This window comes from Lepidochelys kempii, chromosome 21, assembly GCF_965140285.1.
Source record: "Lepidochelys kempii isolate rLepKem1 chromosome 21, rLepKem1.hap1, whole genome shotgun sequence".
NCBI lineage: Eukaryota > Metazoa > Chordata > Testudines > Cheloniidae > Lepidochelys > Lepidochelys kempii.
Genome location: NC_136400.1, coordinates 6,611,115 through 6,631,972, shown reverse-complemented (window position 1 = coordinate 6,631,972; position 20,858 = coordinate 6,611,115). Strand labels below are relative to the sequence as shown.

Here is a 20,858-nt window from a genome sequence, read left to right as displayed (position 1 = left end):
CCCGAGATGGGCAACACTGTGGAAGGAGCGAGAAGGCCATAATGAGGACAGAAGAGGTGCAGGAAGAGAAGCAAGTTTCAGAATTAAGTCTACAGTCCATGGAAGGGAATGGGAGAGCGCGTGCTGTGATTGAGGATGAGGATCTTGCCCAAGAGAATTGCTTCCACCCTTGAGGTGCTTAGTTTGAAGAAAGCAGAAGTGAAGTCACAAGTTTGTGGTCAAGAGAAACTGAAGAGGCAGGGAAGGGGAACCCCTTGAAAGTGGTAAAAGATGAGTGGAGTATCAGCATGAAAATGGTAGTGAAGGGTAAAAGATAAGAGCAGCAGAAAAGATCCTGAAAAGTGATAAAAGAGCAGAAGATCAGGCCCTGAGCCAGAGAGGGGAATCTTGCTAAAGCTAGGAGCTACCATCAGACAGTGTCACTTTTCTCACTAACTCTCTCTCTTCACTGCTCTCTGCTTTTGAAAGTCACTGTCTGTGCTACTGAGAGAGGTTTATAAGCAAAATATTTCCTCACTGAGGAATGACACTGGTTCTTTTTGGTCATTAGGAAACACAGTAGAGTTTGGAGCAGTAGAGTCACTATATTACATAATAAATAATTTTTTTTAAAACCCCACAGAAATCTATTCCTTATGCAAGAATATCAGGTTCCCCAACCTCTCTCTAGACAGCTTTCTGTTCCTGTATCTTGTATATGGTTCACTCAACCTATGGTACTGGAACATGCACTGCTTTTAGGTAGCCTGAGACTCCATTTTTATTAACATACCATTCCTTTAAAAGGGAAGTTAGGAGACTACACCCTCAGTGGGGAGCGGTTCTCCTGAAATCAACTGAATTCCTCATGAGCTCCATTAGATTATTCACAAATGTAAGGTCTGCAAAATTGGAACCCTTACCTTGTGAGTTCCTGAAGGCGGGGACTGTAACCCCTCATTTGCTTGTACAGCATCAAGCATGGCTAACTGCTGCCAGTTTGTAACCTCAGCGATTGGTGCTGAAGGTTAATCTTTCTTAAGAGCAGAAATAGCCAACAAACCTACTAGAACTGTACATTAAATACAGATCCTAGCTCCTGGAAACTGATCTCATCACATACACCCAACACAGTAGGGGTCACATGAACAGAAATGGGATCCTAATACTGTGCCTGGCAAGTCAGTTGCATGGTGGAACATGGAGATGCTGGACTCAATCTTTTCTAAAAAAGAAAAGGAGGACTTGTGGCACCTTAGAGACTATAAGGTGCCACAAGTCCTCCTTTTCTTTTTGCGAATACAGACTAACACGGCTGTTACTCTGAAATCAATCTTTTCTAGTTCTTTTTCCCCAAACCCAGCTATATTAGAAAGTCAAGTAAAGAAAGGAGAGAGTCAAAGTTTGTTCTGAAATGTACCATGACCCACTCAATGTCTGCTGGCACTGTAACTTCTGCTTGCCACTGTGCTATGGAGTGGGGGGCTAGCTGGACTCCGCTTACTTCAGTGGAGTTATCCTTGATTTACAACAGTGAAATCAGAAACAGTCCCTAAGTCAATTCATTATTAGTTTGTACTGCAGTAGCACAGAGAGACCCTGACTGGGCACTTAAGTGCTGGGCACCACACATACGATTGCCACATAAAAATAAAAAACAGGCCCAGTTCTGATCTATCTCCACACAACTCTATTGACTTCACTAGAGTTACTCCCAATTTTTAGCAGCATAAAATAATAGGATCAGGGTTGATTAGCAGAATACACTCAGAGTGAATAATGTTAGAACCCTACAGAAAGGAGCATAAGTCCCCCAAAAAAATAACTATCAGTGACATTATGTGCACAATCAATCTGGATCTGTGGGGGGAAGAAATGTCAGGAACTTTTCATCACATTCATGAGTGACTTGGATATTACTGGGTTAGTGTCCTGTTTAGATGAGACTGGGGGGGGGGGGAGGCAAAACAAGGCAGAGCAGGGAACAAGGCAGACTTTAAAAAAAATATGCAGAGAAGCTTAAAAGGAGTAAAAACAGTTTAATGGTTAAAGATTTATACTGGCATGGTTGGGGCCCCTTTGTGGAAGGCTTTGTATAGAGAGTACATAGTAGTTCCTGTCCCAAAGAGCAATTCTAGAAAGACAAAATCCAGTAAGATCACTGCAAGGAAAAAAAAAGTTTTTGAAAAGCATTGGCATATCAGAAATCTCACAGCAAGTTCCTGACTTCACAACCCTATAATCTTTGGCTGGGCTGGTTGAGGGAGACTCGTAGATGTGGGGGTAGCCAACACATTATGCAAAAGCAGGTCAGGCACTTCAGCCCTAGCCTGTTCCATAATTCAACAGTGCTCTTTTAAAACAGCTTTGAACTCAGCAGCTGACTCGAACAAGTGAGCTGAAAATCTGCATATCTGGCAATTTTCTGAATGACCCTAAGAGTTTCATACCTTACTAGCAACCACCACAGTCCCAAGTAAAGGAGGAAAAAAAAAACAAAAAACCAGTCTCATTAACAGTAAGGGTTTGGGTTGCTTTGGTTTTGTGGTGTGTTTTACAATGCTCTAGTTTCTCTCTCAAAGAGTAGCACTCATTTAGGTCATCCTTAACTTTAAGCCTGTGCTTAAGTGCTTTCCTGGATCAAAGCCTTAGAGATTTTTCTAAGGCACAAAGATATTTATTGAAGCGCAAAGCTACAAACGCTAACTTCGCTATGCTGTGCCTCTCAAGGTATCACAGGATCCCTTTCTCACCTCTGCCAGTCCTCCTGTGCACTTGTGCGGGCATGTTGTTGCAAGCTACTCAGTCGGACACACAAAGGTGTTGAGTTCTGCATAAAGCTCTCAACAGCACAGAAAGCATGACATGGAACTTTCAGGTCCACCACAGCAAGCTGGTGACTGTAAGTAGAAAGTTTCAGCGGGTTTGTTCTAAGGATCACAACCAGGGGTGCTAGTTTGTGCATGGGGACTAGATGGTGCTAGTCATCAAGTGGTCAAGATTCGTAGCAAGAAACCCTATTCTAGCTGGATTCTGATAATCTTCCAATGCGGCTTGCAGGACAATGGCCGAGATGCCTTGTGACGCTATTACCTATAGTTAGGGCTCAACTTCCTACTTCAGGTTGTTGCCGGCACCCAGTGCCGAGAGGCTGAACAACAGCTGGAGTGGTTCGTTACCCGGTGTGCTACACCCAATAATCACAACGGGGTGGAGAAGCAGAAAAGTTTATTTGCAGCTGCAAAAAAGTACAGGGAGAATAAAATCTCAAATCCTGCACAACAGAGCAGGAAGGTGTGCCTCCAGGCGGGGGGGCCAAGGACACTTGGGCCTAGCACACAGAGCTGCTGCGAGTGCCTCCAGGCAAGAGGGGGGGGGGGGCCCAAGGACACAGGGGCCTAGTGCAAGGGGGCTTCATCGACACTCGTGGTCTTCCATCCCCTCGAGTTACCTAGTGGCCATGCCCCAGTGTTCCCAACAAGGTGAACTCTGGATGCCAAGAAAACTTCATCCTTCAAGTTGCAGGTCACAGCATCTTGAGTTCACGGGGTGATGCAATATTATGACATCACTTGGCAAACATGTTTCCCAAAGATACTTCAGAATGCATCTTAAGTGCCTCGGAAGCCTCTATATTGCAGGGCTTCGGATAGCGTGGTCTAGAGTTGCCATCCCTCCAGGAATTAAAGATGAATCTTTAATTAAAGACTATGTCATGTGATGGCACCTCCAGGAATAAGTCCAACCAAAATTGGCAACCCTATACGTGGTCAAGAGTCAGGTTGTTTCCTTAAATATCTGGAGACATGGCAGCCACGACTCAGGGTCTGAAGGTGGCACCCTGAAGAGATGGCAGCTCCTGTCCCCCACTATTTTCAGAACCTACCACAGTTTTGCCACTTTGCTCCAAAATAAGTTGTGTTGAAAACTAAAGCAATCCTATTTGGTGCCTGAGGCCATCAAGACTGCAACAAGCAGCACCAAAGCAGAGACAAAGATGATCCAGGCAAGGATAGTTTAAAAAGCCAAATTTTACTGCAGTCGGCATCAAAAAGCCACTCTCCCAACTGGCCCATATGTTGGTAGTTTCAGCAGAAGCCAAGGAGGCTGCACTCCTCTCTCACTGATGTTATTGTATTACAATAGCACCCAGAGGTCTTAGAGAGATCAGGACCCCCTGTGACGGATGCATACATACAACAAGAGAGTCCCTGCTCCTAAAGAACTTACAGTCTAAATGGACAAGACAGACATGGTAGGAGGGGAAACCGAGGGGTGAAGTGACTGGCCCAAGGTCAGGCAGAAGTGAGTGGCAGAGTCGGGAATAGCACTCAAGTCTCTGCACTCTGCCTCTACAAAAGGCGCCCAACCAGGGCAGGGCTACGGCCCTTGGAAGGGGGGCAACAGAGGTGAAGCTTGCACTGCTGCTGCTCACGCTGTACCTGCTCTATGACTAACTAGGCCCCTGAGCAGTTAGTGCTGCACTAAGATCATACCCCATTAATATTTTCAGTCACACAGAATTAATCCTGCACATTAATACAAATTAATCTTCCATGGCAGGGTTAGAGATGCCTTCCACGAGTACGAGGTAGTTGGATCCACTCAAGACAATGACAACCCCTGTTGTGATAACTCAGCCTACACATATACCCTAATTGTGAGCTCAGCTGTGAGCGGAAATTCACAGAACATCACACTCACCTATAACAACAAATGAAGTGCAAAAGCAAGACAGACTGAACTAGTCCAAACAAGAGGGCTACTGATATAACTCAAGGACTATGTTAAGATCGTTCTTGGTGAACAAGAAAAGTGTGGAACCAAAAATCAGTGAGCCAAAATTGGTGTCAAACTAAGCCTAACTGGTGGACAAAATAATGAAGGCAAATGGCTGTTCCACTCATCACTCTCTCTTTAGGTACTTAAAGACTTGGGGGAGAAAAGTTTCCCCATCATAGCTGCCACTCTCGCTATCTCCTGGGACCCCAGACTTCCTCCATCCTAATCCAGAGAAATATCCTGACCAGACTGGCCCAGAGAGAGGGAGCCAGATGAAAATGCCACTTCCACCAGCTCTAGCTAACTCCTGAATACCACCTGGGATGTGAAACTCTTGAATGTCTATACTACTGTTAATTTCTCACACCCCAATCAATGTAGCTAGGTCAACCTAAGTTTTAGGTGTAGACCAGACCTTTGTCTCTCCCCTCCATCCCCCATGTCCTTTTCCTTCCCCACCTTATTTCTTCTCTTCCCACTTGTTTCCCCTCAGCTCTGATCTGTCCTGTTAGTTGGCCCCTTCCCAGCCTCGTTAACCCCTTCTAGACTAAGCAGGGTGTTCATCCCACACTCACCACCTCAGCAGTGTTTTCCCTACAAAATATACTGTGTCACTCAGGAAGGTCATAGATCCACACACAAAAAAACCTAGTCACACTTCCAGCATTGCTCCTACTCCCAGACAAATCAAGCAGCCCTCTGGCGCACTCAGCACTGCTGAAAATGTGACAAGATCGGTACTCGCACCGGCCACTTGACTCATACCAATAGTCTCATTTCAGAGCCTTGCTTGTGCACGAAACCCACTGCTTGAAATAGAAGGGGGAAGATATTGTGGTATGGTCAGGTCTCTGGTACAGGAAGCCCTGAAGCTGCAGGTGGCGGCGAGGGTGCGGGGAGAGAGAGAGAGAAGGCCAAAGTTTTCAAAAATGACTAGTGATTTTGGGTGGCCGATTTTGGGACATTTTAAAAGGGGCCTGGTTTTCAGTATTGAGCACCCAACGTCCTTCGGAGATTCAGGTTCCTTTAAGGAGTCACCCTCCCCCCCAAAAAAATCACTAGTCATTACTGAAAGTCTTGGTGAGACCGATGTCAGGTCCCAGCTAGTCCATGCCCTGGCTATTGCACCATTACTCCCTACAGTGCTTCCTAGGGCTTCGCCTAGACTGACCTTGATTTAAATTGAGTACATTGAGAGAGAGCACCAGCCCCTCAGAACATGGGGCAATCATGCAGACAGCATGGTACTTACCCACAGCTGGGTGAACTAGGGGTCATTACTTACCCACAGCTGGGTGAACATTTGCTTGGGGTCCTATTGAATTGTAACAGCAAAGCACAGTGGAGCAAGTGATGGACAGGGGAGAATGCTCCCTAATCTCCAGTTGATGGAGAATTGCTCTGTCCTTTAACAGAGCTTAATTAAAGGCAGACACGATTCTACTTGGCAAATGGTTTAGTTCAAGCAGCAAGTCTGAGTCACATCAAGCCAGATGTTTTAGTCTAGCTATGTTCTTCTTTAAACTTTGCCATGTCCTTAACCTCTCTCCAGGCCAGGGCTTTCTTTAGCTCAGAGACCTGCCAGCTGTCCACTCAGAGACGACAGCGGTGAGATGGGAGCAGGTGTATCAGCTGAGAAGTCACGTGGGCTGCAGCATGAGGCTACTATACACCCTTTAGGAAGAAGCATAGGGTTTAATGCTCAGCCCTGACTGCATTCGGGGGGTGATTCACACTGCCTGTTGCTCCTGTGACACAAGCAAACAACTGGGGAAGGGACCGAGATTGAAGTCCCAGCACGTCTCCACTGCGATCAGAGGTGTGACTGCAGCACTAGTATCCACACTCAAGTGACCTTTGATCTAGCTAGGTCCAACAGCAGCAGGGAAGCCACAGCACCACAGGCAGCCGAGGAGCCGCGTACCCAGAGCCCCCAGCAAGCTTGTACAGATCCCAACTAGCTTTAGTGCGTCAGCATGTGCTGCAGTGACACGCCGATTGCGGTGTGGACACGCTCCCCGGGCTCAGAAGCCCAAGGAACTGTATTGAGCCACTTGAGGGTTAAAGTCTTGCAGATACTGCTGGAAATGTTCTCTTCCACTTGTTTCATGTTAACCAGTCTGACCTTTTTGTTTCTTATGGGCCTCTCAAGGAGGCAGGGCAGAGAAAGGATCTGGCCCAGCTGGCTGCAAAACAGAAGAACACTCAGCTGCTGTAGCTACTGTGAATGACTGCCTGTATCCCAGCGGTCCCCAGTGTGCTAGGCCCTGTCCAGTCCCACGTGACCCTGCTCTCCTTCGAAAGCACAGACTCCAGCTTGCTTGCTGCCGTAAGCTGGTTCCTATTGCCCGCCCAGAACTGTAGGTAGAGGAGAAAGTAGGTGGGGAGTGCCCTGAATTACACGGAGGGTGTTGGTATTACACAACAGACATTTATTCAGCAGGAGAACTTTCATGGCTAGAGCTGTGGAGACAAGATTTCTGGGGATCCATTCCAAGCTCTTCCACTGCCTCCTTCCACAACCTCTGAGGGACCTCCATTTACCCCTCTATAACAGGCATTCTACTTACCCACTGATGGGGTCTTGTGAGGCTTAATATGTGCCAATCCCTTCAAGGATGAAAGGCACCATCGAAGAAGAATCCCCATTAACGCCCAGCTTTATCAATTTCCTGGGGCAAAACCACAAGCAGACCCAGCTGCTACAAACATACATGGAGTCTCTCTTTCCAAAGGTGCCATAAAACCAGGCTCACAGTTCTCACCCACACAGGTTTGGTTCCTCTCATATGGAAAGAGGGTGCAACCAGCACCAATCAACTCTCCATTTTCCACCAGCAAGTGCTGTGCAGACCATAGGCCAGGGACTTCCGCAGCAGCATCAGTTGCATGCAGAGCGCTAGGGCTTTGCACACAAGTTTTGCTGTGCCCGCAACCAAAGGCACAGTGTGAAAAGCATTTTATAAAGTTCTACACATGCACACAAATGCGATCATCCCTGCTTTCATTATTAGTACCCTTGTGGCTCCCACAGCTACTTCTTTGCCTAGAAAAATGTTTAGCACTCTCAAAGCCCTCGTCTCCCAAGCACTGTACAACTAGTACTATTTCCACAGTACAAATGGGGAAACTGAGGCACAGATTTCCCTGACTTGCCTAACAGCAGAGTCTCAACATCAGAGCCAGGATTGGAAACCATGAATCCCAACTCCCAGAGCCATGCTTATACTGGGATAAAAAGAAATCAAAGGTATCAGTTGGTGACACTAGTGTACTTCAACAAAAGGAAAGACAGAAGAGTCCCACTCCTCATCCCCCGTCACTGTACAGGGATATCCTTTGTTCATTGAGGAGCATTACAGTATGAAGGTTAACACCTGACAGTAGCAGAGAAAAGAGGTAATTACAGAAGTGCCAGCAAACCTTCCAAGCCATTTATTAAAAGCACCCCCTAAGGAGACAGGTAAGACAAATATTTCACAACAAATTTGTGCCCAAGGCATTTGATGAAAGGAAATGCACGCCCTCCCCACCCTAGTCAAGTTCTCTTTGGTAGGAGCCACATGGCAGGTCAGCCATACTGAAAGTCTCTATTGCCCTGCTCTCCCCATTCCACACCCAGCCCAATGGCCACCCGGGGGACTCCATGCTGGGGACAAGAGTGGAGCATACAAATTCCACTTAGCAAATAAAAGATCGGAGAACTGAACTGTGGCCCAGATACTGCTAACTAGCCCCTCTTTGCCCACAGTCCCACAGCACTGGATTCACAAACTACAGTTGGCCTTTGTATTCTGAAGGCCAAGAGGGGAAAGCAGGTGGGGCAGATTCAAAAGGAACAGACTGTGCTGTAAAATGGTTTGGGGCCAGGTTAGAACAGCGAAAGGGACTGAAAGAAGAGCAAGACTGGCATGAATCATGCTGGCAGGGGGCCTGAAAAAGGTGCCCTGAAGGAAAGAGGGTATGAATTGAATAACCAGCTAGACCAAAAACCCCAACGAAACAAAACAAAAATAGATTCTCACATACCTGTCTCTGGCTCAGAATTAAAACTTCATTACTGCATGCATTGAACTTGGGGAGTTCTTTTTGGCTTCTGGTCACATCAATCCAGGGCAGGGTGGAGGAGCACTGGGAAAGTTACACAGAGAAGCACACTGGCTTCCCCAAGGCTACTACAAAGCACAGAATTCTAGCCAAGCACCTCGTTAGAACCTGCATCAGGCTGCAGCTTTAAATATTCCCATTTAGGCACACTGGAGAGGGACCCAGCTGAAGCAGAGTTTACTCCTCAATTATTCCCCCCCCTCATCCATCCAGTTATAAACTAGGGGTGAGCCTGAACAAGATCTTCAGAGCCAGACCTCCTGGAGCTTTGGGGAAAGGTCGGCTCTGGATTCCAATACTGCAGCTCCACCCATTTCTGTCATACCCCCTCCCCCTACAGATTAGGAAACCGGGCAATGCAGGTGTTGCAGACTCTGTTTCTTACACATTTCAGCTCTCTGGAAAGCCAACCCAAGATCAATTAGCCTTGGTTAGCTCAAGCTGTAGCTCTTGCAGCTGGGTAACATACAAGTCAATTTCCCGCTCCACCATTTCTGGAAATTTGCCAAAGGCCTTTGTTCAGCTGCTGGCATGCTTTTTAGATAAAGAACCAACCCCCAACCCTCATTTTTAGCAGTATTTCTTCTTTGGGGAAGCAGTAGTGCTCCTTCGAGTCGTCACACTTGAGGAATACTTTCCGCTTAGAGGAAACAATTCCCTACTTACATAATTACTTGCATTGTAAACTGTTTGGGACAAGGACTGCCTCTGTTCTGTTTGGACAGTGCCTTGCACAATGTGCCCCTGGAGGACCAGAGAGGCCGACAGCTTCAGTCACTACGGGATGACCGGACACACTATTCTACTGTCCCATTAACAGGCTAGTCAGGCTGCTGTTAGAAGTATGTTACAGGCACTTTAATACAAAAAAGGACTATTGAACAGATTATTACAAAGGTAATTGTGGGGTTTTTTGACAGCAGAGTTGTAACTATAAAGCTGGGAACACAGATGCCAACAGCAATGACAGACAAACCCTTTGGTAAGATGCTGTGAAGACCTGCCCACTGTTTTTAAGAGTCCCTGTACCTGCAGCTGTTCCCTGCCCTTTCCAGCCTCAGGGCTGGGTGCAATGCCCGCAGAGGCAGCTGTTGGAGCAAGATGTCACCAATGCTGGGCCTGTGGGCCACACTAGCAACCTGCAAGAAGCCTGAGAGCTGCATGTGATTTGTACACACAGGAACAGAATGCAGACACCCTGATCTTTGACACGGAGGGGCAGCCTGCAGACTTCAGGAGCCAGCAGGCCACGCTCCGGCTCCACCTCAGCAGAACATGGTGGGGGGTAGGTTGCACTTTAGGACTCCACAAGCAGCTAGCAGGCTCCTTGCTCTTTTGTTAGTGGAACCAGACAAAGCAAGGACATGCGCAAGGACCCAGCTAAGCTTTTGCCACATATGACTGAAGACACAGTAAGTGCATCAGCATCACCTTCTCAGGGACATCTTGGGAGTTTACCCTGGCTCTGTACATGATTAACGAAGAATATTTAACAGAGAAGGACATCAGCCTTGTCAATCCTGCAGACATCAGTGATGAGCAGCACACACTGGGAGGATGGGGGGCGGGGGGTAAGAGATCAGAGACAGGGACAGATCAAGAGGCAGTCCGTTTCCATACCCTCTGTACAATCTGTAAGCGATTGTAAGCATCTCTCCAGCCAAGACTCCAAGCACAGGTCTTCATTGGCTCAGGCAGGATCCCTTTTGGCTTTCCCCCCAAGATGGCTGCCCATGGACGGCTGGGACACTGGTCTGACTTGCTGCGTGTATATCCTCCCTGCTATGGGGGCTGCAAGTCAGGATACTGACTAAGAAAGAAGTGCTATTAACCAGTTAGCTCCCACTCATATCAGGTAGATAGTACAGTGACAGAAGCATTCGAATTACCTAAACAGATGACACCCATTCACTCACCGAAGCCCTTTGGTGAGGCCATCCTCCCACACATGGCCCTAATTAGCTCAGGTGCCCATCATGTGACTTTACAAGTGGCACAGTAGTAGAAGAGACAAGTCCTGACCATAAGGCACCCATGAGTAGAGGTAGACTTGGGATTTTCTCCAGTTTGTACAAAAAAAATTTTCCCCTCTGAACAAAAAAACCACCCCTGTGTGTTCACTATCCAGCTCTGCTGGATTGCACCCCAGTTCCACAAGGCAGGGAGGAAAGGGTTAGCGGCTGCCGCTGCCTTGAGCTGTCCGGCTGCGCTGGCCCCTGTGGATCTTCATGTGTTTGGATAAGTGGTCACTGCGGGCAAACTTCTTTTCACAGGTCAGACACTGGTAGGGCTTGACGCCGGAGTGAGAGCGCTTGTGGCGAGAGAGCTCATCCGAGCGGGAAAACCTGCCGGGAGAAGGGAAGTACGTTGGGTTCTTTTGGCTGCACATTTACTACTAGCTAACCTAGGAGAGGATTGCCATTCCCTGAGGCTACCAGGGCCAAACCGGAACAGAGCAGAGGAGGATTGTGGGAATTAGGAAGGGGTAAGAAGGAAGGCCTAGGGGGTAGAACTGAGACTCAGGACACCTGGGGTCAAGTCCCATCTCTGCCACAGACTCTCTGTGTGACCTTGGGCAAGTCCCTTAGTCTCTAATGGTATGCCTACACCAGAAACCCTGCAGTGGCACAGCTGTAGTGTAGACACTTATTACAGCGACGGGGTTCTTCTGTTGCTACAGTAAATCTACCTCTCCATAAGGCATCAACTGCATTGACGGAAGAACTCTTCCACTGACCTAGTGGTGCCTACACTGGGACTTAGGTCAGCTTAAATCCATCACACAGTGCATGCAATTTTTCAAAGCCCTGAACGATATAGTTAAGCCAACCTAACTTTGTAGCGCAGACCAGCCCTCAGCATCCCATCTATAAAATGTGGATTATACACCCCTGTGAGGGAACTGGTGAGTGAGAGATGCTTGAATACTACAGTGATGAGGATCAGGTAAGCACCTGGAGAGACAGAAGTAGCACACACCAAAGGGGTCGAATGAAAACATCTTCTTGGCCAAAGTAATACTTGGCATTTGCTCAGCGCTTTCCACCTACGAGCTCTGCAGACATGAAAGAAACTGCAGCTCCCTTGTGAAATACAACCCCCATAAAGGCACAGGGGTGAGTGCAGCTTGCCTGAAGTCCATGTACTTACTACAGGTTTCCCAGTTCCTCCTTTCACAACCACAGCACGTACCTGGCATTTCCCCCTTTTGCTATAAACACATACTGGGCCAAGTGATCCCTGGTGTAATTTCAACCACTGATGTGGGTGGATTGGCACCAGAGATGAATTTGGACAGTTGTCTCAATTTTGTGGCTGGGAACAAGGCCACAGCAACAGCAAGAATTTCATCCCAGTTAGAATGGGCTGACCTGTGTCTGCTCTCCTCCCAGACTGGGCTAATTAGAAATAACCCCAGACTCAACACCAAGTGTTTCTGAAGAAATGCCCACACTCAGCCGTCCCCATGGCAGGGGACTAGGATGCTTCCCTCGGTCAGACTGTTCCCAGCCAGGAGCCTTGGAAGGCAGGGAAAGCTGAAGAACAGATATGGCGGCACCTGCCCGTCAGCTCAGGAAAATGCTGCCTACCATCTAATACAGCCAGGCTGATTTCTCCCTGCTCCAGGAAGCCCCCCACCCCCCCCCGCCCCCTCCCACACTTCTGTCCCTCAGTGCTTTGTTACAGTGACACACCCCCTGGGGCATGGGAGTGTGGAGCTGAACCTGCTCTCCCCTCAAAGAGCCTGGAAACCCCTGGGGACTGGATGGACCCAGGGACTGGGAATGGGGTACACTGCTTTGCACCTCTAGGTCACCACTTCAGAGCCAGCCCAGGGCAGCAGTGACCAAAAGCCAGTCCTTACCCTCTGGCAGCAGTTCAGTGGCCAGGCTGATTTTATCAGTCTCACTACAGTTCCCTGTGGCCACACCATCAAGCCTCCCCTACAACTGGCCCCAGTTACCCCCTTGCTGGAAGTCTTGGCTGTGAGGTTGAATGGAGCCAGGGACAATGAGCTGCCCTCAGGCTTGGAGGCAGTCGCTCCAGGGCAGGGTCGCGGCTCAGTGCTATGGGGACACTTGCTCTGTAAACGAAGGACTCTGGGGCCGTCAGGCCAGTCTCTTTCATAAAGGTTCTTCTCCTCACCCATGGCACAGGCTCAGAGCACTCTTTCCCAGCAGCGAGTCCCAGCCCTGAATTAGTGGGACCACTTCCAGGAGCTCACTCTGCATTACCACTCAATCCCTGGCTTCCCAATAAAGAGCAGCGTTGGTTCGTCTGATGGGGGACACTGGCTCCCCCCCTAAACTGTGACATGAGTTCATTTCTCAAACGATCAACAGCCAGCAACTTCCCATCACTATCAGCCTGTGCGCTACATTCCAATCCAGGGACAGACATCTGCTCCTTGGACCAGTTTAAACAGTGAACTCCAGGTGTGAAGGCTACGTACACCAATTTCACAGTTCTAGGCTCAAAGTTTCCATCCTGCAGCATGTTACTGAAAAATCCAGATACTCGCATGGCCCTCTTCCACTATGGTACCTGGACAGATCCATCTACTTAGCTCCTTAATTCCACAGATGAAATAGATCAGCTTAACCTCTCAAGAAAGCTCTTTAAGTGCATTCAAATCCCCACCCAATTTCTCCAGCACCCTCTTTCTTCCACCCTAAACTGGGCACACAGAAATCCAAATCCTCAGGCACCATCAGCACTAAGGTTTGCTGCAGAACTGGACTTGCACAAGCTTGGGTTTGGCAGCATCTGCATTACAAAGCCTCAGAACTGATGCGATATCACTGTGATGCTTCATGTTTACAACTATAACTGGAGAACGCCCACAAGGAGCGGATCCACTCCCTGTTCTAGCTCTGAGAAGCTCACACATATGGTAGAAGCGTTAGACAAAAGGGTTTTTCCATATGGCTGAAACATACTAAAAGAATGTGGAGTGAGAAACACTGGCTTATTTTCTAGCCTAGCCATGAGCAGCAAATTAATCAGGAGGTTTTTTGTTTTTGTTTTTTTAAAACCGTGTGTGATTTGATTGACAAGTTCCTAAGGGAAGCAATGGGCAATCCAATAGATGAGACATTTATAAGTGGACAAATTATAGGAAGCAAGTTCTGGAAACAACCCTGCACTGGCCAGGGAATAGACTAGGAGTAACATTTTCAAACACACCTGAGTGATTTAGGAGCCAAACCATTTAAATCACTTTCAATGGGACTTAGGTGTTTTTGAAAGTTTAACCTAAATGTCCTGACAGGTCTTTCTATCCCAGCCCTCCTCAAAGCTCTGCTTTCTAGAATTTACTGTAAAAACTGAATCACACAAGGGCAGCTTACTTCTAGTTAAAACTCTCCTGCTGCTTTAAAAGTTACGATCTCAGTTAAACCAGTCAGCATATGAACAGCTTGGGGAAGCCACGACCTGACAATTTACACTTGGAAGTCTTGGATTTGCGAGTCCAGGACCCAGTGCCAGAAAACACTGCTAGAGTGAAGAGACGGTGAGGTTTTAGACTCAGCTCTCTCAAGAGCGTTAGAGCTAGCAGAGGATGTTGCATACCTTTGAAGAGCAGACAATGCCAGCTATTTAAAGGGACAAGACAACTGCTGAGTCAATCATCTTGCAAATGCACAGGAAGCTGCAAGAGGGTAAGCAGAATTGTGTGATTTTCAAAAAGAGGTCACGATCTGCCAGGGCCAGACAGGACAGATTTCCAAGAGCTCAGCACCCACAGCCCTAAGCATGCTGGATGCTGAGCTCTTCTGAAAACCTAATCCCAACTGTGGGTTCCGAGCACTTGAGAAAAGCAGGCCCTACCAGACTGGCGCTAGTCCTTATAAACGCATGCACAGGCCAGATCCTGCAGGAGGCAGTCAATGGCTTGGCTGCCTGGCAGCCAGTGGAAAGGCAACCTTAGCGCCAGGCTGCCGCGCTTACACACCCACCTCCAGCCGCAGTTGGGCCAGGTGCAGGTGTAGGGCTTCTCTCCAGTGTGGCGCCGGAAGTGTGCTTTGAGGTGGGAGCTCTTGGTGTACATCTTGCTGCACCCAGGGTGTGGGCACTTGTGGACCCGGATGACAGAAGGGGAGACCTTCTGGAACTTGGGGCCAGCCTCAACCCCCCTCACATTCCCTAGCGCCACTGGCCTCAGAGCGAGGGGCAGGGGGGCTATTTTGACGTACTTTTGGTCCAAGACAGTCACGGGGGGCTGGGCAGCCTGAGGGACAAAGGTCAGGCTTTGTCCCTGCACGCTGACCAGCAACTGGGCCACCCTGATGCCGTCCACAGCGCTCTGCGGTGGGGGGCTCCCACTGTTCACTTGGACGGGCTGGATCTGTAGGATAATAGGGATGCTCCCAACACCCACTGTCAGGCCCGCAGCACCGGCTGCCTCCGCGGCCTTGGTAGAGCTCAACGCACCCCCTTCCAGAGCCACCCTGGGCGTAGGCTGCTCCCCAGGGCTCCCCAGGTTGATCTCCGACTTGATCTCCAGCTTCCCTCTGACGGGCTGTTTCTCGCTCAACTCATCCTTGAGGAGCTCCATCTTCTCCTTCAGGAACTCCTCAATCTCCTCAAGGGTGGGGGTGAAATCTCTGGAGAGGTCGGTGCAGAAGTCGGGCAGTTTCAGATGAGCCTCATAGAGGGTGGCTTGGGATTTCTCACCTTCTTTCTTTACCTTGGACACCAGGAGGCGGGCGTCTTGCGAAGGGTAGCTGTCATGGCAAAGGAGAAGGCTGGAGCCATCCGGAGGGTCGGATGCTCCTGCATCGCAGTCTCCCGGCAGAACAGCAGACGGCATCTTTGTCTTACCAGCATCGGCGTTGCTGTCTAGCCAAGAGGCGCCAGCTGGGAGGGCCACGGGGTCTGAAGCAGGGAGCAACTTGCTGCAATTGAGAGAGACCATTTGTTGACTAGCGTCCCTTCTGCACGGAAAGATGTTAAACTGACTGGGTAGGAAGCCAGTGTAACAATTCAGCTGGGCAGCAGTACAGCTGGTAGTCCTGATATTGAGGGGACAGCGTTAGCCCACCTGCAAAGGAGCGACACCAAGGAGATTATTTACGAGTGCAAACACCTAGGAACAATTTGATTACACACAAGTCACTGTTGGGTTTGGTTTTGTTTTTAAATTGCTCTGTTGCTCAAACACACATCCCAGTTATTTCTACCTAAGTGGTCTGCAGAGAACCAGACTGTCACCTGATGTAGGCTTTTTTCCTTGTTTCCATAATTTGCATTAGCAGTCACCTTCACATGCATGAAACACTTTCCTGATATCGCTCTTCTGTTTCAACAATCACTGCAGTTGCCAGGCGGATGGTATGCAATAGCACATGGGATGGGAAGTGGTTTGCTTAGGCCTGACTAGGAGGGGAGGTGATTCAGGAGATAAAATCTAAGATAATTAAAAAGGAGCAAGGAGAGAGTTTAAGAGAGAAACGAAGCCCATGCTAGAGCCATTTGTGAGCTCTTAGTCTTCTCCCCCCCCGCCCCCCCCCCCCGTGAGTAAGTAAATGCATGGGATTCCTTCAGAGCTGTCCAAACCAGTTGGGCCAGTCCTTGCTAGTGCCATCTCCCCAGATTCCTTACGGTCAGGAAGGGCAGATTCTGAGGAGCTTTCCAGTTTCAGCAAGCCCTGCCTTAAAAATAAAAAAAGCACCTGACTTAGTTCATGATCTGCCAAGGGCAAAATGTAGGACAAAAACCCTAAAATTGCTCAAGGCCTTTCGCAACACGGTTCTGTCCTTGGCATGACTTTGCATCTCCTGCCTGGACAATTCACAATGAACAGAAGCCAGAAGGTGCATGTGAGGCAAGAGGTGGCATTGGGCCATATCTGTCTCACCCCATCTTCAGATCCCTACACTGGGCTTCCAGCTTTCCTCCCACATGTAGGTGAAGATGAGGAGTTTGAACTTAAAGGCTCTATACAGCCCCAACTCTGCCTATAGCTCTGCTCCCCTTTCATCCTCCCCCCCAACCCCGTTCCCTCCCCCTCGTCTCAATCCCGATATTTGCCTCTCCATCCCTCCTCAGATCTACTCCTTTCAGGCTGCTGGCTACATTTACAACAGCCTCCCCCTCTCCACACACCATGCACCTTCCTTAACCTCCTTCCACTCTCCCCTCAAAAGGCAGTTCTTCCCTGAAACCTGCCAGCACTGCTCTCCTTGGGGAGATGGCAGGGACCAGTTTGCACAGTCTGGGTGAGCTGACTCTTGTTCTTGAGCTCTCCACTAATGAGAAAGACAGCTAAGAAGCATAGTCACAGGAGGGACCCTGTGACTATTAGAACCAGCCATTAGAACACTAGTCTGGGACTCAGAAGGCCCGAGTTCAATTCCCTGCTCTGCCAGACTCTCTGTGAGATCTTGGACAAGTCATTTAGTCTCTCTGTGTCTCACTTCCCCTTAGCAGGGCCCTACTTCACAGGGATGTTGTGAGGAAAACATTAAGAAAGTCATAAGATGCTCAGATCAATGGGGCCAAGTAAGTACTTAAAACAGACACGCTCCAGATTTGCCAGGGGTCAATGACAGCATCTTGCCTACTGGAAGCATTTTTTAGATTTTGCAGGTTTAACTAAAATTCACAGTATCAATCTACATGGACGACAACATTCAAGAGTTAACAGACACGTCATGTGTAAAAAAACCTAAGCCAGCTTTCACGGAAGCGTATCGCTGGACTAGGTTAGCTCTTTAGACATTAGTTTGGGTTTCTACAGCACCTTTTGTTTGCAGTGTTGTTGTAGCCATGTCGGTCCCAGGAGATTAGAGAGAAAACACGGGTGAGGTAATATCTTTCATTGAACCAACTTCTGCTGGGGAGAGAGACAAGCTCTTCAGGAAGAGCTCTGTGTAGCTGAAAGCTCGTCTCTCTCACCAACAGAAGTAGTCCAATAAAAGATATTCCCTCCCCCACCTTGTCTCTCTACAGCACCTTTTGTTATGGGAGGATCTAAAAGCATTTTGAGTCTCCCAGCGACCCTGGGAAGTAGGTAAATATGCTGAATTCACAGATAGGCAGCCAAGGCACAAAGAGGTAAAGTGATTTGCCGAAGGTCACACAACAGGCAAGAGCTGGGAACAGAACCCAGAAGTCCTCACTTCCAACCTCCTGCGCTAATCAGTACAGCGCATTCCTGCTCCTTGTTTTTAAAATATCAAAATGGCAAATGACTGTATCAACTCTTTGGGGGCAAGGACTGTAATTTACTAGGTTTGAACAGGGTCCAGAGCACTGGGACCTCTGAGCTACTGCAAAATAAAATGATAAATAATTATGATACTAAGGCATTTGCACCATCATCATCCGTGACCAGATACCATAGAAACAGCAGATACAGAAATGCCCACAGATATAATAGTCAAGGGCTAGTGAGCATGCACAGGCATTAGCATGCAAAAGCAGCTCTACAAAAATGAGAACAAGGAGATAACTGCTCCCAACTGAATCCCAGGTAGAATGGGTCCACAAAACGGATTAGACTTACTTGAGGCGAAGGAAAAAGACGACTGAAATATGGGACTGCGACTCAGATCTGGATTCTATCCCTGGCTCAGCCACGCACGTCCTGTGCGATCTTGCAAGCCACTTTACTCTCTGCACCTCAGTGACTTCTGACAAATCACTTCTCTCTCTGTCTCAGTCTGCCGGTCTGCGAAAGGGGGCTAATAAAACTGCCCTACCTCACAAGGAGTTACAAGGCTGAGGAGTGCTTTGTAAAGTGCTTCCAGACCCTTGGATGAGAGGTGGGGTATTGCTAGCAGCAAAGCACAGGCTGGGTGCCACATGGATCTCTGGTGATTGCCATGAGCTGGAGTCTCACATGACTTATTAAATGCATCCGATGAAGTGATCTGTAGCTCATGAAAGCTCATGCTCAAATAAATGTGTTCGTCTCTAAGGTGCCACAAGTCCGCCTTTCCTTTTCACGTGGCTTAGTGGCCGGCTCCATATGCTGCCCGCAGTTCACAAGGACAGGGGCCGCAAAGGAAGCATGCACAAGCCACACTGCAAGCATGCACGCTGCAACACTAAATGGCCTTAATGCCATTTCCCGGCTTACCATGCAACTTCCCTGCTTCCTCTAGCCACCATCATTCATGGCAAGGGGCGGTCCCTCCCTCCGGGCACGCCTGAATGGCCAGATCTTCTGTCAACCGGCTGGTCTGGGCGCCCCCCCCTGCAAGCCGAGGGCGCCCGGACTGAGTTCCACTCCGGAATGCCTCCCCACGTGACGCCAAGCACACAGCAGCCATTCAGCTGGGAAACGCCAGGGCTTCAGCCTGTCAATCCCGGGGAGCCTTCAAAGCCCAGCCCGGGGGTCTCTGCACGAGCACCCTCGGCCTGCACCGGCCCCACAAAACCCAACTCCCCTCCCCGCGCCCTGAGAAGCGCTTTCATCAGCCTGCCCGCGGCAGAGCCCCGGGTATTCCCCTGCCGGAGCCTCTCCCCAGCCAGCCGGCCCCGTGTGAACGCGGCCGGCCCGCCGGCATCCCCCGCCCGAGCACAGGGCGTGCGGGAACAGCCCCCGTGGGGCAGAGAGTCACACACGTGGCGGCTCCGTTTCTCCACCCTCTGCTCCCAGCGGAGGCGGGGGCTTTTCCCCAGGGTCTAATGGGGTGGCCCTGCCTCCCGGCTCCCTGGCTGCATGGGGGGGGGTGGCCCTGCCTCCCGGCTCCCTGGCTGCATGGGGGGGGGCCCTGCCTCCCGGCTCCCTGGCTGCATTGGGGGGGGGGGGCCCTGCCTCCCGGCTCCCTGGCTGCATTGGGGGGGGGGGGGCCCTGCCTCCCGGCTCCCTGGCTGCATTGGGGGGGGGGGGCCCTGCCTCCCGGCTCCCTGGCTGCATTGGGGGGGGGGGGGCCCTGCCTCCCGGCTCCCTGGCTGCATGGGGGGGGGGCCCTGCCTCCCGGCTCCCTGGCTGCATGGGGGGGGGGCCCTGCCTCCCGGCTCCCTGGCTGCATGGGGGGGGGGGGCCCTGCCTCCCGGCTCCCTGGCTGCATGGGGGGGGGGGGCCCTGCCTCCCGGCTCCCTGGCTGCATGGGGGGGGGGGGCCCTGCCTCCCGGCTCCCTGGCTGCATGGGGGGGGGGGGGCCCTGCCTCCCGGCTCCCTGGCTGCATGGGGGGGGGGGCCTGCCTCCCGGCTCCCTGGCTGCATGGGGGGGGGGGTGGCCCTGCCTCCCGGCTCCCTGGCTGCATGGGGGGGGGGTGGCCCTGCCTCCCGGCTCCCTGGCTGCATGGGGGGGGGGGGGTGGCCCTGCCTCCCGGCTCCCTGGCTGCATGGGGGGGGGGGGTGGCCCTGCCTCCCGGCTCCCTGGCTGCATTGTGGGGGGGGGGGGAAGAGAGAAGACCACAGACAAGTAGCCGAGGATCACTGGAGCCCGCCCACTCCTCCGGCGGGGGGGGAACGACAGGGAATTTAGGGGAGCTAAATATTCTTCTTTAAACCACCGCGCTGGAAGAAGTGAAAACATCCGCAACCCCCTTCCCCTCCCAAACCGGGCATCCGCCCTGCCCCGGGAACCCCCTGGCAGCTCAGAACCGCCCCCCCCCGCGCTCCTTTTCTGCCCCCGCAGCGACGCCCCCTTCCCGGCTGCGCGCCTCTTACCAGCCCGCTGCCCCCTTCCATGCGGGCACCGCCAGCTCCGCTCGCTCACATGACGCGGGGAAGCTCCAGCCGGAGCCGCCGCCCCGCCCCGCCGAGGGCTCGGCTCGCTCCCCGCCGCCCCATTGGTGCGCGGCCGCTGGGGCTCGCCTGGCCCGCAGCCGGAGGGAGCCGCCTCTGGGCTGAGCCCCGCTCGCTGCAGCTGGCGGGGGGGGGGGGGAGGCGTGTTTCTCGAGGGGTATTTCATAAAAATAGGACCATTGAGGGGTCATCACTCATGGGGGTTGGGGGGGGGGGTGTCTCGAATAACTAATAATCGCGTTTCATAATTCAGGGCTGCAGAACAATCCCCCCAGCAGCCACG

The 20,858-nt window shown here is 50.7% G+C and overlaps 1 protein-coding gene across 2 annotated transcripts; it reads right to left on the bottom strand.

Annotated features, from left to right (window-relative positions):
• Window positions 1–2,003: 2,003 nt before the first annotated feature.
• LOC140901282 (Krueppel-like factor 15) lies at window positions 2,004–20,585 on the bottom strand. Of its 2 annotated transcripts, none has more exons than XM_073319842.2 (3): window positions 20,498–20,585; window positions 14,829–15,913; window positions 2,004–11,213 (listed from the first exon to the last, which is right to left on the bottom strand). In XM_073319842.2, exons 2-3 carry the CDS (start codon window positions 15,785–15,787, stop codon window positions 11,042–11,044), a joined length of 1,131 nt encoding a protein of 376 aa, XP_073175943.1. In that variant the 5' UTR covers window positions 15,788–15,913; window positions 20,498–20,585; the 3' UTR covers window positions 2,004–11,041. The 2 variants fall into 2 exon arrangements, with proteins under 2 accessions (XP_073175943.1, XP_073175944.1); XM_073319843.2 differs by lacking the exon at window positions 20,498–20,585 and adding an exon at window positions 18,956–19,264.
• Between the last annotated feature and the right edge of the window lie 273 nt (window positions 20,586–20,858).

Bases quoted from the DNA above. Each gene is read 5' to 3' on its own strand.
- LOC140901282 (XM_073319842.2), bottom strand. From the start codon at position 15,787: ATGGTCTCTCTCAATTGCAGCAAGTTGCTCCCTGCTTCAGACCCCGTG. The intron at 11,214-14,828 runs GTGGGTGTGTAA...TTCTCCCGGCAG, and splicing joins TGGCCCAACTGCGGCTGGAG to GTTTTCCCGCTCGGATGAGC.